The sequence below is a fragment of the Schistocerca nitens genome, chromosome 6, assembly GCF_023898315.1.
Source record: "Schistocerca nitens isolate TAMUIC-IGC-003100 chromosome 6, iqSchNite1.1, whole genome shotgun sequence".
Lineage (NCBI taxonomy): Eukaryota > Metazoa > Arthropoda > Insecta > Orthoptera > Acrididae > Schistocerca > Schistocerca nitens.
The window spans coordinates 228,945,639-228,963,264 of record NC_064619.1 but is presented as its reverse complement, the minus strand read 5'-3'; the positions used below and the strand labels follow the sequence as shown (position 1 = coordinate 228,963,264).

Genomic DNA, 17,626 nt, shown 5'->3' with positions numbered 1-17,626 from the left:
ACCTCCTCTTTAGTTATGTGATCTACCCATCTAATCTTCAGCATTCTTCTGTAGCACCACATTTCGAAAGCTTCTAATCTCTTCCTATTCAAACTATTTATCGTCCATGTTTCACTTCCATACATGGCTACACTCCATACAAATACCTTCAGAAACGACTTCCTGACAAATGTATACTCGATGTTAACAAATTTTTCTTCTTCAGAAACGCTTTCCTTGCCATTGCCAGTCTCCATTTTATATCCTCTCTACTTCGACCATCATCAGTTATTTTGCTCCCCAAATAGCAAAACTCCTTTACTACTTTAAGTGTTTCATTTCCTAGTCTAATTCCCTCAGCATTACCCGATTTAATTCGACTACATTCCATTATCCTCGTTTTGCTTTTGTTGATGTTCATCTTATATCCTCCTTTCAAGACCATGTCCATTTCGTTCAGCTGCTCTTCCAGGTCCTTTGCTGTCTCTGACAGAATTACAATGTCATCGGCGAACCTCAATGTTTTTGTTTCTTCTCCATGGATTTTAATACCTACTCCGAATTTTTCTTTTGTTTCCCTCATTGCTTGCTCAATATACAGATTGAATAACATCGGGGAGAGGTTACAACCCTGTCTCACTCCCTTCCCAACCACTGCTTCCCTTTCATGTCCCTCGACTCTTATAACTGCCATCTGCTATCTGTACAAATTGTAAATACCCTTTCGCTCCCTGTATTTTACCCCTGCCAAATTCAGAATTTGAAAGAGAGTATTCCAGTCAACATTGAAAAAAGCTTTCTCTAAGTCTACAAATGCATTAAACGTAGGTTTGCCTTACCTTAATCTATTTTCTAACATAAGTCGTAGGGTCAAAAAAAATGGTTCAAATGGCTCTGAGCACTATGGGACTTAACATCTGAGGTCATCAGTCCCCTAGAACTTAGAACTACGTAAACCTCACTAACCTAAGGATATCACATACATCCATGCCCGAGGCAGGATTCGAACCGGCGATCGTAGCGGTTGCGCGGTTCCAGACTGTAGCGCCTAGAACCGCTCGGCCATCCCGGCCGGCCCGTCGTAGGGTCAGTATTGCCTCACATGTTCCAACATTTCTACGGAATTCAAACTGATCTTCCTCTAGGTCGGCTTCTACCAGTTTTTCCACTCGTCTGTAAGGAATTCGCGTTAGTATTTTGTAGCCGTGACTTATTAAACTGATAGTTCGGTAATTTTCACATCTGTCAACACCTGCTTTCTTTGGGATTGGAATTATTATATTCTTCTTGAATTCTGAGGGTATTTCGCCTGTCTGATACATCTTGCTCACCAGATGGTAGAGTTTTGTCAGGACTGGCTCTCCCAAGGAGTCCTGGCAGCCAGTGGTTTTACTTCTGACGACGATGGTGGAGCTAGCCATCGGAATCTCGAGAATTTATCCAGTTATGCAGCCACAAAACACTCTGAGTACACTATGTTGTTTGAGTTTCAGGGGCATAACAAGTGGCCTGAGGCGTGAATGGGAATCTGTTTCGACTAGGCAAGGGTGCTAGAGGAATCCGTGCAGTTGTGCAAAGTCACGGTGTCAGGGCGGCATAGCGGTTAGCGCATCTGCTTATTGAACAGGAAACCTGGGTTCGAATCCCGGCCTTGGTACAAATTTAGATTCCTCACTCCAGTCTGCATATAAACATCACAAGTGAGTGTGTGTTTGCCATTGCAGTCCCGCTTCCTGTTGACTGAGGAGACGACGGAGAGCCCGCAGTGGATCGTGCCCCTGACGTGGGCGATGACCGCAGAACAGCTGGAGAACACTAGCCCGCAGCAGTGGCTGGCGGCAGGGGCCACCGTTACCCTGCAAGACGTCCCCGGTGACGGCTGGCTGCTGCTCAACAACCAGCGCACAGGTGAGCCAATTGTCTCATTGTGTGTCGCTTGTATCTTTTGTAGCTGGTTTTATGCGGCCCTAGCGAGTGCCACTCTTTTCGTATCACAGTAGCACTTTCACCATATGTTCTCAACACATTTACGACTTTTTCGTCCACCGTCACACAGCGATTTTCCATCACAGTGGCCTGAACTGCTGCGGTAGACACATGTGTCACAACGCGGTATCCCTGACCTGGGCACTGAGCATCTTTCACAGTAGTCTCCCCATTTCCGAACTTTCTACTCCACTCATACACTTGCTGCAGTGACAGACATGTAGTTCCATACTGGACCCTCATTCGCCGATTTTCGTACCTTTACTGTTCAGAAAACGTATGACAGAACGCTGTTCTTTCTTGGGATAGCCCTTTGAACTGGTATTGTGGACGCGTTTCGTTTGTCTTTAGTATTCTGCCGCCTGTAGGGCGTTCATTACATCATTGGCTATAGTATTGCGAACTTACAGAACAATGGCACGATACATTTTTAAGGTTTTCATTCCACTCCCCCTCGTATATCTTACCGGGCCTTCTACAAGTTTTACGTTATGTTCACATAACGACACATGTTATACAAAGACTTAGATTTAACATGGGTACAACGCTTTGAAATAACTACTACATAAATAATGAAGAGGAATAACAGGTATAGCACTAGGGTAATTCAAATGAAAAACTTAAAAGTCCAATAAAATTCCTGATAGTTGTCCCATCGATTTTGCAGTTGTCAAGAGCTATTATCTCTGTGTTCGACGAATTATGTATAGCTGGTTCCCTGTTGCATCACAGAAAATGAAGCTGTGTTAGTACAGACATGGCCGCACCATTGGGGACTTGCACCGTGTTGGAACAGCGATCTGTGATACGTTTCTTTAACAGTAGAGCTATTAAACCTGCGAAAATACGTCGGAAGATGAAAACACAGAACATCTACATGTACGTACATAATTCGCAAGCCAATGTATGGTATACCTTTTGTTAAACCTTTCGGGATGTGAGGTCGTGGTTCAAGAAACTCTTCTGTCCCTGACGTTTCGTCCAGGACTGCGCTGGAGATCTTCACAGGCGCCCCTCCGCTGAGTCTTGCAATCCTGGACGAAACGTCAGGGACAGAAGAGTTTCTTGGACCACGACCTCTCATCCCGAAAGTTTTACCAGCAGCTATGTCATCCGGTCGTGAAAGCCTTCATTCTATGACCAACGTATGGTGCTTGGTGAAGGGGATCTTATGCCATTGCCAGTCTTTCCTTTTCCTGTTTGACTCGCAAATGAAGCTAGGGGAAAACGGCTCGAATATACTTCCGTAAGATCCCTAATTTTTCTTGTCTTGTCTTCACAGTCCTTACGCGAGATATACGTTGGTGTCAGTAGAATCGTTCTCTATTTAGTTCTCTACACTTTCTCAATTACTGTTCTCTCTAGCGATGCCCATTTAGGTTCACAGAACATCTCTGTAATACTCGCGTGTTGATCAAACCTACCAACAACAAATCTAGCAGTACGCCGCTGAACTGCTTCAATCTCTTCTTTAACTGACCTGGTGGGGATCCCAAACACTCCAGCAGTATTCAAAAATGGGTCTCATAAGCGTTCTATATGCGCCATCCATTATAGACGAGCTACACTTTCATAGAATACTCTCAATACCCCGATGTTTACTATTCGCTTTTCCTACAACCGATCTAATGTGCTCGTTCCATTTCACATCTCTTCAAAGAGTTACTTCTTCTTTTGCTGGTGCCTGGTCTCGCAGTTTCGCAGGGTCGGCATGGTTAGGACAGATATAGCAAGGTTAATTTTAAGGGGTGGTTGGAGTGTACCCCAAGTGTACCCCAACTATCTGCGTCTAGTGTAATCCATGGAATAGTGAAAGTGTTCAAATGTCTGCGAGTCGTGTAACTGTGGCGGAACTTAGGGACCAGCCCGGTATTCACTTAGCGGGATATGGATAACCGCCTAAACACCACATCGAGGCTGGCCGACACCGGCCGACGTCGTTAATCCGCCAGACGGATTCGATCCGGGGCCGGCGCGCCTAACTGGGTCCAGCAAGCAGCGAGTTAGCGCTCTCGGCTAACTTGGCGTGTACTTCAGAGTTACTCCTAGATGTTCAATTGACATATATCAACCAGAAATTTCATCACTGTGGTCTTGTATCTTCTTCCAGTCTCTCTACGACAACACTTTACCAAATACTGAGCGTATCGGCAGACTGTTGCAAACTACTGTCCACTCAGTCCGTCGGATTCTTTGTGTATACAGAGAACAACAGCAGTCCTGTCACGCTGCGCTAGGGCGCTCCTGATGATACTCGTGTGTCGAACGTTCTCCATCCAGAACAACGTACTGGATTCTGTTATTTAAGAAGGCTTCTAGTGGACACAAGCTTTTGTTATCAAGGAAATGTATTATATTTGAACTCACAATATGTTCAAGAATTCGACAGCAAATCTGTGTTAAGGATATTGGTTTGTAATTTTTCGGGTCCGCCCTTTTCCTCTCCCCATATGAAGGAGATAACAATGACATTTTTTAATTATTTTCAGTCGCTTGAGACTTTGCACTGGGAGAGATATTGTATGTAAAGCGCCATTGTCGAAGAGTACTCTCTGTAAAACCAAATTTTGATTTCATTTAGACCTAGTGATTTATTTGTTTTCAGATCTTTCATATGTTTCTCAGCGCCAAGGAATGCCTATTTCTGTGTGTTCCTAATAGACGTCTATGAAACGGTCAAATAAACGTACGTCTGTGCGATCCTCCTGCGTGAATGACTTTTTCAAACGCGGGATTTATAACATCAGCTTTCGTTTTGTTGCCTTGTATTGCTACATTGTCACACCAGCTTGGTCGACGAGTGACTGAAATGGCTTAGCGATTCTACAAAGCCCACAACTTTCTCGGTATCTCGCATAGATCTTTTTCTAAGGTATGACGGTGGGAGTTGTATACTTCACGCATCGATATTTTTGTGGACACCTGAGGTCACAGTCGCATCTTAAGGTATCGGAAGAGATCGCGAAATTCTGTAAACTCTACTGACGTGGCGTCTTCACTCCACGTAGCTGTACCAATGTAGTGTGAGACCAGGCCTCAGATTGTGGTCAAGGTATTGTTGGTCAAATACTGCTGCTATACGTCACTCGGATATTCGTGTTTGGCGGACTACTAAAATAAAATATCAGGCTTTTTTACAAAATATTCTACTTTTTGAGAAGCACTATCCTGATAGTATCCAATCAAGGCGCATGCTTTCCTCAGCAGTTTCACGCCATGTAAATGAAGGAGTCCACCAAACTGTTCTGGGGGTGTGAACCGACACTTCGCATCATTACTTGGTCGCATACACTGATTAGTACCTTCTTGTGACAGCAGCTCCCTGCCACAACACGTCAGATGCTTCCAAAGACAATGCTGTAATTATGGTAGCGAAAACCAGAAATGTTACAATGCGATGTCGCCTACATATGCTGGCCTGAGTGCATGTACCCAGCAGTCATAGAACGCCACGAGTGTAGGCAGTGCTAAGAGGGCCCTCCCTTTGTCTGAGCCCTCACTGCACATTATTTCTGCGTCTGTATCAATTCTCCGCAAGCCCCCTGACGGTGTGTTGTGGAGGGAACTTCTGGTACCACTAACTGATCCCTCCATACCTGGCCGGCCGGGGTGGCCGAGCGATTCTAGGCGCTACAGTCTGGAACCGCGCGACCGCTACGGTCGCAGGTTCGAATTCGGCCTCGGACGTGGATGTGTGTGATGTCATTAGGTTAGCTAGGTTTAAGTAGTTCTAAGTTCTAGATCTTAGCAGTTAAGTCCCATAGTGCTCAGAGCCATTTGAACCATTTAAACGTCCTTACCTGCTCCACTCGCGAATGGCGCGTGGGAAAAATGGTTGTCACTAAGCCCCTGTTTCATCTCGAGTTTCTCGATCATCTCAAGAGACGTGGGAGGAAGCAATACGTTCGACGGCTCTTCCCGGAAAGAATCCTCTAGAAATTTCAGTAGTAAACTTATGCGGATTGGTTATCAGCCTCTCGCTTCTGCGCAGCTCTGCCGTGCAAATGTGACCCTCGTGCCGCACGCCAGCTCTTCACCTAAATCTATATTGTTTACACTGAGGTGAAGGAAGTCATGGGATGCCTATTAACAACGCGTCTGACCTCCTTTTTAGCGTAGTAACTCGACGTGGCGTGGACTCAGCAAGTCACTGGAAATCTCCTACAGAAATATTGAGTTGTGTTACCACTATAGCTGTCCATTTCCGAAAGTATTGGCGGTGCGCGAACTGACCTCTCGATTAGGTTACATACATGTTCGATAGGATTCATGTCCGGTTCGCACTGTCCAGAATGTTCTTCAAACCAATGGTGAACACGTAAAAATTCCATCGTCTTTGGAACCATGAAGTCCACGAATTGCTGCAAATGGTCTCCAAGTAGCCGAAAATACCCATTTCCAGTCAATGATCGCTTAGTTGGACCAGAACGCCCAGTTCATTCCATGTAACCATAGCGAGTACCATTTTGGAGCCACCACCAGCCTGCACGGTGGTTTGTTAACAACTTGGGTCCACGGCTTCGTGGGGTCTGTGACACGCTCGAGCCCTACCATCAGATTTTACCAACTTCAGTCGGGAGCCCGCCCGGTTGGCCGTGCGGTCTAACGCACGGCTTTCTGGGCGGGAAGGAGCGCCGTACGGTGAGCCGACCAGTCTGTGGATGGTTTTTAGGCGGTTTTTCATCTGCCTCGGCAAGTGCGGGCTGGTTCCCCTTATTCCACCTCAGCTACACTATGTCGGCGATTGCTGCTCGAACTAGTTCTCCACGTACGCGTACACCACGATTATTCTACCACGCAAACGCTCGTCTGGTGTGAGACGTTCCCTGGGTTCGGTGTGGGGCGGCGGAGCGGGTGAAGTGGACTGCGGTAGTCGTCGTGGGGTTGCGGACCACTGCGGCTGCGGCGGGGACGGAGCCTCTCCGTCGTTTCTAGGTCCCCGGCTAACATAGCATAACTTCAGTCGGGACTCATCTGACCAGACCACCGCATTCAAGTTCTCTAGGGTCCAACCGATACGGTCATGAATTCAGAAGAGCCGCTGCAGGCGATATCGTACTGTTAACAAATGTACTCGCGTCGGTCGTCTGCTACCGTAGCCCAGTAACGCCAAATTTCGCCGCAGTGACCCAACGGATACGTTCGTCGTACGTCTCACGTTAATTTCTGCGGCTATTTCGCGCATTGTTGCTTGTCTGTTAACACTGACAACTCTGTGCAAACGCCGCTGGTCTCGGTCGTTAAGTGAAGGCCGTCGGTCACTGCGTTGTCTGGGGTGAGAGGTAATGCCAGAAATGTGGTATTCTCGGCATACTATTGACACTGTAGATTTCTCGCTATTGGGTTTCTTGACGATTTTCGAAATGGAATGTCCCATGCGTCTAACTCCAACTACGATTCCGCGTTTAAAGTCTATTCATGTCCTTCGTGCGGGCATAATCTCGTCGGAAACCTTTCCACATGAATCACCTGAGTACAAATGACAGCTCCGCCTACGCATTGCCCATTTATTTACGCGATACCATCGTCGTCTGTATATGTGCATATCGCTATACCATGACTGTCACCTCAGTGTTTGTGATCCGCAGGTTTCTACCGCGTGCTGTACGAGGCGGACGCGTGGGCGCAGGTGTCGTCGGCGCTGCAGCAGAACGCGTCGGCTCTGCCCGTGCTGACGCAGGCGCAGCTGGTGGACGACGCCTTCTGGCTGGCGCGCGCCGGCCTGCTCGACTACGGCGTCGCGCTGGACACGACGCTGCACCTCGCCCAGGTGGACGACTTCGTGCCGTGGTCGGCCGCACTGGGCGTGCTCTCCTACCTGAAGGACCGCCTCTACGGCGGGAACCACTACGGCAACTTCAAGGTGAGTGCGGGAGGCAGCTCAGTATTTGGACTGACGATAGATATCGATAAATCGATACGTCGATATTTTTTCCAAAAGTATTGTTATATGTCGGCGATACCTTTCCCTACTCCATATCGACAAATCAATCCTCAAATGCCAATCTCGAGTGACGATATTTTTAATTCATATTATACTTTTTCGCTATTTTCGCTAAATATTTGAAATTGTTCTTTTAAAATTGTAGTAGAAATTGTAGTAGAACATAATTTTACTTTCACTGTGTGAAAGAGTCTTACTACACTACTGGTCATTAAAATTGCTACACCAAGAAGAAATGCAGATGATAAACGGGTATTCATTGGACAAATATATTATACTAGAACTGACATGTAATTACATTTTCACGCAATTTGGGTGCATAGATACTGATAAATCAGTACGCAGAACAACCACCATTGGCCGTAATAACGGCCTTGATACGCCTGGGCATTGAGTCAAACAGAGCTTGGATGACGTGTACAGGTACAGCTGCCCATGTAGCTTCAACACGATACCACTGTTCATCGAGAGTAGTGACTGGCGTGTTGTGACAAGCCAGTTGTTTGGCCACCATCGACCAGACGTTTTCAATTAGTGAGAGATCTGGAGAATGTGCTTGCCAGGGCAGCAGTCGAACATTTTCTGTATCCAGTAAGGCCCGTACAGGACCTGCAACATGCGGTCGTGCATTACCCTGCTGAAATGTAGGGTTTCGCATGGATCGAATGAAGGGTAGAGCCACGGGACGTAACACACCTGAAATGTAACGTCCACTGTTCAAGAGGTGACCGAGACGTGTAACCAATGGCAACCCATACCATGACATCTACATCTACATCTACATTCATACTCCGCAAGCCACCCAACGGTGTGTGGCGGAGGGCACTTTACGTGCCACTGTCATTACCTCCCTTGCCTGTTCCAGTCGCGTATGGTTCGCGGGAAGAACGACTGTCTGAAAGCCTCCGTGCGCGCTCTAATCTCTCTAATTTTACATTCGTGATCTCCTCGGGAGGTATAAGTAGGGGGAAGCAATATACTCGATACCTCATCCAGAAACGCACCCTCTCGAAACCTGGCTAGCAAGCTACACCGCGATGCAGAGCGCCTCTCTTGCAGAGTCAGCCACTTGAGTTTGTTAAACATCTCCGTAACGCTATCACGGTTACCAAATAACCCTGTGACGAAACGCGCCGCTCTTCTTTGGATCTTCTCTATCTCCTCCGTCAACCCGATCTGGTACGGATCCCACACTGATGAGCAATACTCAAGTATAGGTCGAACGAGAGTTTTGTAAGCCACCTCCTTTGTTGATGGACTACATTTTCTAAGCACTCTCCCAATGAATCTCAACCTGGTACCCGCCTTACCAACAATTAATTTGATGTGATCATTCCACTTCAAATCGTTCCGCACGCATACTCCCAGATATTTTACAGAAGTAACTGCTACCAGTGTTTGTTCCGCTATCATATAATCATACAATAAAGAATCCTTCTTTCTATGTATTCGCAATACATTACATTTGTCTACGTTAAGGGACAGTTGCCACTCCCTGCACCAAGTGCCTATCCGCTGCAGATCTTCCTGCATTTCGCTACAATTTTCTAATGCTGCAATTTCTCTGTATACTACAGCATCATCCGCGAAAAGCCGCATGGAACTTCCGACACTATCTACTAGGTCATTTATATATATTGTGAAAAGCAATAGTCCCATAACACTCCCCTGTGGCACGCCAGAGGTTACTTTAACGTCTGTAGACGTCTCTCCATTGATAACTTCATGCTGTGTTCTGTTTGCTAAAAACTCTTCAATCCAGCCACACAGCTGGTCTGATATTCCGTAGGCTCTTACTTTGTTTATCAGGCGACAGTGCGGAACTGTATCGAACGCCTTCCGGAAGTCAAGAAAAATAGCATCTACCTGGGAACCTGTATCTAATATTTTCTGGGTCTCATGAACAAATAACGCGAGTTGGGTCTCACACGATCGCTGTTTCCGGAATCCATGTTGATTCCTACATAGTAGATTCTGGGTTTCCAAAAACGACATGATACTCGAGCAAAAAACATGTTCTAAAATTCTACAACAGATCGACGTCAGAGATATAGGTCTATAGTTTTGCGCATCTGCTCGACGACCCTTCTTGAAGACTGGAACTACCTGTGCTCTTTTCCAATCATTTGGAACCTTCCGTTCCTCTAGAGACTTGCGGTACACGGCTGTTAGAAGGGGGGCAAGTTCTTTCGCGTACTCTGTGTAGAATCGAATTGGTATCCCGTCAGGTCCAGTGGACTTTCCTCTGTTGAGTGATTCCAGTTGCTTTTCTATTCCTTGGACACATATCTCGATGTCAGCCATTTTTTCGTTTGTGCGAAGATTTAGAGAAGGAACTGCAGTGCGGTCTTCCTCTGTGAAACAGCTTTGGAAAAAGGTGTTTAGTATTTCAGCTTTACGCGTGTCATCCTCTGTTTCAATGCCATCATCATCCCGGAGTGTCTGGATATGCTGTTCCGAGCCACTTACTGATTTAACGTAAGACCAGAACTTCCTAGGATTTTTTGTCAAGTCGGTACATAGAATTTTACTTTCGAATTCACTGAACGCTTCTCGCATAGCCCTCCTTACGCTAACTTTGACATCGCTTAGTTTCTGTTTGTCTGAGAGGTTTTGGCTGCGTTTAAACTTGGAGTGAAGCTCTCTTTGCTTTCGCAGTAGTTTCCTAACTTTGTTGTTGTACCACGGTGGGTTTTTCCCATCCCTCGCAGTTTTACTCGGCACGTACCTGTCTAAAACGCATTTTACGATTGCCTTGAACTTTTTCCATAAACACTCAACATTGTCAGTGTCGGAACAGAAATTTTCGTTTTGATCTGTTAGGTAGTCTGAAATCTGTCTTCTATTACTCTTGCTAAACAGGTAAACCTTCCTCCCTTTTTTTATATTCCTATTAACTTCCATATTCAGGGATGCTGCAACGGCCTTATGATCACTGATTCCCTGTTCTGCACTTACAGAGTCGAAAAGTTCGGGTCTGTTTGTTATCAGTAGGTCCAAGATGTTATCTCCACGAGTCGGTTCTCTGTTTAATTGCTCGAGGTAATTTTCGGATAGTGCACTCAGTATAATGTCACTCGATGCTCTGTCCCTACCACCCGTCCTAAACATCTGAGTGTCCCAGTCTATATCTGGTAAATTGAAATCTCCACCTAAGACTATAACATGCTGAGAAAATTTATGTGAAATGTATTCCAAATTTTCTCTCAGCTGTTCTGCCACTAACGCTGCTGAGTCGGGAGGTCGGTAAAAGGAGCCAATTATTAACCCAGCTCGGTTGTTGAGTGTAACCTCCACTCATAATAATTCACAGGAACTATCCACTTCTACTTCACTACAGGATAAACTACTACTAACAGCGACGAACACTCCACCACCGGTTGCATGCAATCTATCCTTCCTAAACACCGTCTGTACCTTTGTAAAAATTTCGGCAGAATTTATCTCTGGCTTAAGCCAGCTTTCTGTACCTATAACGATTTCAGCTTCGGTGCTTTCTATCAGCGCTTGAAGTTCCGGTACTTTACCAACGCAGCTTCGACAGTTGACAATTACAATACCGATTGCTGCTTGGTCCCCGCATGTCCTGACTTCGCCCCGCACCCGTTGAGGCTGTTGCCCTTTCTGTACTTGCCCAAGGCCATCTAACCTAAAAAACCGCCCAGCCCACGCCACACAACCCCTGCTACCCGTGTAGCCGCTTGTTGCGTGTAGTGGACTCCTGACCTATCCAGCGGAACCCGAAACCCCACCACCCTATGGCGCAAGTCGAGGAATCTGCAGCCCACATGGTCGCAGAACCGTCTCAGCCTCTGATTCAGACCCTCCACTCGGCTCTGTACCAAAGGTCCGCAGTCAGTCCTGTCGACGATGCTGCAGATGGTGAGCTCTGCTTTCATCCCGCTAGCGAGACTGGCAGTCTTCACCAAATCAGATAGCAGCTGGAAACCAGAGAGGATTTCCTCCGATCCATAGCGACACACATCATTGGTGCCGACATGAGCGACCACCTGCAGATGGCTGCACCCTGTACCCTTCATCGAATCCGGAAGGACCCTTTCCACATCTGGAATGACTCCCCCCGGTATGCACACGGAGTGCACATTGGTTTTCTTCCCCTCTCTTGCTGCCATTTCCCTAAGGGGCCCCATTACGCGCCTGACGTTGGAGCTCCCAACTACCAGTAAGCCCACCCTCTGCGACCGCCCGGATCTTGCAGACTGAAGGGCAACCTCTGGAACAGGACAAGCAGCCATGTCATGCCGAAGATCAGTATCAGCCTGAGACAGAGCCTGAAACCGGTTCGTCAGACAAACTGGAGAGGCCTTCCGTTCAGCCCTCCGGAATGTCTTTCGCCCCTTGCCACACCTTGAGACGACCTCCCACTCTACCACAGGTGAGGGATCAGCGTCAATGCGGGCAGTATCCCGGGCAACCACAGTCGTAGTCCGATCGGGGGATGCGTGGGACGAGCTGGCTGTCCCCGACAAACCCCCATCCGGACCCCCACAGTGATGCCCATTGGCAACAGCCTCAAGCTGTGTGACCGAAGCCAACACTGCCTGAAGCTGGGAGCGAAGGGATGCCAACTCAACGACGCCGGGTGATACGCCAGTATGGTGATGACGAATACGCGCTTCCAATGTGCGTTCACCGGGATGTCGGCAAACACGGATGCGACCATCATGATGCTGTAAACATAACCTGCATTCATCCGAATAAATGACGTTTTGCCATTCGTGCACTCAGGTTCGTCGTTGAGTACACCATCGCAGGCGCTCCTGTCTGATGCAGCGTCAAGGGTAACCGCAGCCGTGGTCTCCGAGCTGATAGTCCACGCTGCTGCAAACGTCGTCGAACTGTTCGTGCAGGTGGTTGTTGTCTTGCAAACGTCCCCATCTGTTGACTCAGGGATCGAGGCGTGGCTGCACGATCCGTTACAGCCATGAAGATAAGATGCCTGTCATCTCGACTGCTAGTGATACGAGGCCGTTGGGATCCAGCACGGTGTTCCGTATTACCCTCCTTGAACCCACCGATTCCATATTTCGTAACAGTCATTGGATCTAGACCAACGCGAGCAGCAATGTGGCGTTACGATAAACCGCAATCGCGATTGGTTACATCCAGCCTTTGTCAAAGTCGGAAACGTGCTGGTACGCATTTCTCCTCCTTACTCGAGGCATCACAATAACGTTTCACGAGGCAACGCCGTTCAACTGCTGTTTGTGTATGAGAAATCGGTTGGAAATTTTCCTCATATCAGCACGTTGTAGGTGTCGCCACCGGCGCCAACCTTGTGTGAATTCTCTGAAAAGCTAATCATTTGCATATCACAGCATCTTCTTCCTGTCGGTTAAATTTCGCGTCGGTAGCACGTCATCTTCGTGGTGTATCAATTTTAATGGCCAGTAGTGTACTTTTTGAGCTTTTATCACGTCCAGTCTTTCTCTTTGACTTTGTGAAGCAAATATAGATGGCACAGAGAAGAAGATCGATTGCACTGGGGGTTGGTGGTGTGAGTGGAATAACAACATACCCGACGTAAAGAAATAATTCATCAGTTGCGTTAAAAAACAAATTTTAACTCAACTAATGTGCTATTTCTTCACATCAGTATTCTTCAAAAACAGCTGCTGAAATTGATGAACTAAAATCTAAATGACGCGATTGGTCTTTGCGGTGGGTGGAGACGTGCGACGGAAAATTCTGACGTAATCGGTGTTCGGTGCAATCAACAGAAACTGCAAGATTTAACTTCACCAAGCAACTACACTACAGATGCTACGTCGCTGGCGTAGCAAAAACGAAAAACAGGGAAGTCGACATGAAGTGTTCCAGACAGATCCGATTTGTGAGGAAACAGAATGACGGACCCATCGGACACCTAGTGTGCCTATTACCAGCAGTTACCATTGTTAGCAAAGTAGTTATCGCCAAGCGTAAATGTGCATCGTTTTCCTTTCAATTCTTGCTCTAAGGGGGATAAGCAGGATGTTAGCTAGTTGATATACAGAATATCCAATAATAAAGCAATACTTAAATATACAGTTGTAAAACTGGCAGTGTATTTACAATGTGCAACCAATATTTTTTTGGCCCAGTACGTCGCATCTTTTTCCGTCGATATATCTAAACTTTTTTTCGATGTGTCGAGGGTCGATAAAGATGTATATTATAAATATCTATATATCGGATTCACAATGTTTTTAAAAAATCAAGAGTCCTACTCAGGACACCTACATGAGGGCACGGATGTCAGGGATCGGGGAAACAGTTCTCCCAACCGCACCCTTCCGCCTACAAGAAGGGGGGGGGGGCAGGAAAAGATCGGGGAAACACTCTTCCTACTCACTCATTTCCGCCTTATTACGAAAATTAAGGACAGACGGGGAGATTATATACTAAAATAGGATTCATATACAGAATAAAAAAAAAGCTGTTGTGAATAAAACCTTCAAACACAGGTACAAAAAACTAACTTCAGTCATTCAATAAGTTAGCAGTGAACTGAGTGGTGAACTGTGCTTAAACTATTGAACTTGTACAGGCTATTGGACAGACAATAACGATTCGGTCAACAGGAGAAAACACACACAATAAATGAGGAAATATGCGAGAAACGAATGCAAGCGAGGGAGAGGTTTTGACGATTCATGACACGGCTGCAATAGAACTTTTAGCCTTACCTAAGCAGCAGAACGAGTCACAAAGAGGTTCGACTGAGGTCGTACTTCCGAGCCATCATTGTAATATTTATTAATCTAGTTGTCGCGACGAAGAAGCTACACGATGCATACATGGTTTCTTCGTTGAAAACCGGCAGCTTGCACTAAACCTCAACACTCATGATCACCGCTACGACATGATGCGTAAACCATTGGTCTATGTTAACTTGAGAATCAGTTACATGTTCCATACATCACTTGAATGATTTCTTACGGAACTGTTGTGGAACGCGTCATTTACACGATACGTATATGTGATTAAAATGGTTCAAATGGCTCTGAGCACTATGGGACTTAACATCTGTGGTCATCAGTCCCCAAGAACTTAGAACTACTTAAACCTAACTAACTTAAGGACATCACACACATCCATGCCCGAGGCAGGATTCGAACCTGCGACCGTAGCAGTCGCGCGGTTTCGGACTGAGCGCCTAGAACCGCTAGACCACCGCAGCCGGCTATTTGTGATTACTTTCAGGAGATGGCTACATGCTGGCCCCTTACAAGTTCCTAAATGGCACACAGCCTGTATTTAACATTAATGAACATATTTTTCAATCGTACTCGTGGAATTACACTTAACAGCATTTTTTTATGGGCTAAGTGTTTTTAAATTAAAAATTCGTCCATAGCGTAAAAGGCATTGTCCAGAAAAAATGATTTAAGGTTAGATTTAAACTAGTTAACTGATTCTTCCGTCACTTCTCGGTAGAACATGTAATGTGGGTGTTATACAGGATTAATTTATTTGGTTAACTGTATTTCGGATCACTTGATGATGGGCTTGTAAGCTGAAAACTGGTTAACTGAAAAAATTGTTCTGTAGAATATCTAAAACATTGTGCTTTTCATTTATAAGTTTTGAATTTGTTTTCATACTTGTCAGACATTGTATGCTACTCGGCAGTGTATCTATCGCGAGAAATGCACGTTGACTTCCTCACAGTGGTCGTGAAACAGACTCACTGCTTGCGCTGGGTGCTATTTTAAACCTCATATCGCAAAGAAAATAGGCAATAGTAGCTCTACCTTTTACGGATAACATCACTATGTATTCTGCAGCAGTTCTGGAAGGACCACCGTACGAAGCTAAGGTGCCACACCTAACAGCCAACCATGTCTCGCTGGTGTAACAGAGCTGGTTTCTCAGGATGGGACAGGATAATGTTACGATTGAGGATGGGGCCGTAATCAGTTACTCTCGGTTGCACAACAAATACGTAAAATTTTAAAAGAATCTCGTAAAAAACACATTGACTATATGACGGCTGAAGGCCTTATCACAGGAAAAATTCCACAGTTTTGGGGTCGAAGGCCACCAACAATAACCTCGAACAACAAACGGCTGACGACCTGAATTAGAGGTCAGAACAACAATTTCATATAGCACATATTAAGATAAATACTTCGTTTCAAAACGAACAGTAACACGGCTGAAGGCCTTATTACCAAAGAAGTGAAATTATTGCTCTGCTGAAGGCCATACCAACGATAATTAGAAAATTACAAATAGCCTTGAAACGAACATCACAATCCAAGGAATCAGTACAAGCGGTTCTCAGCAAGTGTTCCAAGGGTCGTCCTGGGAAGGTAACTCAAACATTTGAGGAGGTAAGGCGAGACAGGCAAGCAAAAGTGGTACTCACGTAACATGATGGCAACTTAAGCGCCGACCGACCGACCAACTAATCCGCCTAAGGTTCGATCACCGGCACAACGATGGAATATTTTTAGGCAAGGGCGAAGAGACAGGTAGCACTACGTCTTCAGAAAACCTGCTGCGCCCCCAACCGACCTGATGTCCGTTCGCAACTCACCAAATCCAGTACGCAGACAGCATTAAAATAACTGCACATTCAAAACCAGAAGATACACACGGATCCGGGAAAACAATTCCACCAACAACTCACAATACTAAAACCAGTCACTGTGAAACAACACGGACGAATTATAAGTCGTCACAAACACAGAGAAGCCAGAAGCGGTCGGAAGACCAAATGCACGTCGCCCGCTACGATGACCGACCGAACGACCAACCAACGGTCGTCCTTACTCAAGTCAGGCACGGGAAAGATCCCAGTATAAATCGTCGACTGACAACTTATTGTCATGAGGTCACTTCGACAGGCGGACACACACACACCCGTGAACATTGCAGTGCTCGTATATCACGGTCCATTCAACTAAAACTCGCTGAATTCAGTCCTTGACGTGGTCGTGCACTCTCGCAATCACGTCCTTCCGTCGGACAGTGCATGTGTTTCGCCAGCGGTCGGGCGAGTACTGGCTGTCAGGACCTCACTGATGCTCCGTTCCAACTCCATTCCCTCGACACATTTTTTTTTCCTTTATTGAGTTTCGATTCCCCCTAAAGGGGGCGGGCTGGCAGCAGCTTATTACGCCGCTCTTCAGCCTACAGAGTTTGTTTTAAAAAGATGAAGATAATAAAAAAATAATAACAGTTGGCGATAAAATCGTTGACTTAAAGGAAAAATGGCAGAAAATTCTGGAGCTTAAAACATAAAACACAGGGTTGATGATGCTAATAAAATACACAGGAAGCAGAAAAATAATAGACAGACAATTAAAAAACACGGCGACAATCTGGGTTCTGTTCGCAAGAGATATAAAATGCACGCCCAGCGACAGCATGATTTCTGTTCGCAACACTGTGGAAAGACGCACAACACTGAACACTCACTTAAAATCTGCACTAAAAAGTTGGCAAAAATATGACATACCACACCCGAGAGCAGGTGGGGGGAAACTGGTCAGATGACGGGAAAAAAAGGGGGTGACGGAGAGGAAAAGTGAAGGGGGAGGGGGGAAAGGAGCCAATGGAAGATGAGGATCCATAAGAGGGGTGGGGGGTGCTGAGCAGACGTGCCGGGGAGTGGGGAAGGCAGAGGAGGGGAGTACAAAAGGACTCGGGGGGGGGGGGGGGAGAAAGGAGATAGGGAGAGGGTAGGTGGGGAGAAAACACAGGATG

At 46.3% G+C, this 17,626-nt stretch overlaps 1 protein-coding gene across 1 annotated transcript in view; it reads left to right on the top strand.

The window, feature by feature from the left end:
* LOC126263297 (aminopeptidase N-like) overlaps window positions 1-17,626 on the top strand; it is a 133,176-nt gene that overhangs the window by 78,794 nt on the left and 36,756 nt on the right. The window contains exons 9-10 of the mRNA XM_049960384.1: window positions 1,704-1,887; window positions 7,554-7,828. Coding sequence (XP_049816341.1) covers window positions 1,704-1,887; window positions 7,554-7,828 — 459 coding nt within the window. The remainder of the gene's footprint in view (window positions 1-1,703; window positions 1,888-7,553; window positions 7,829-17,626) is intronic.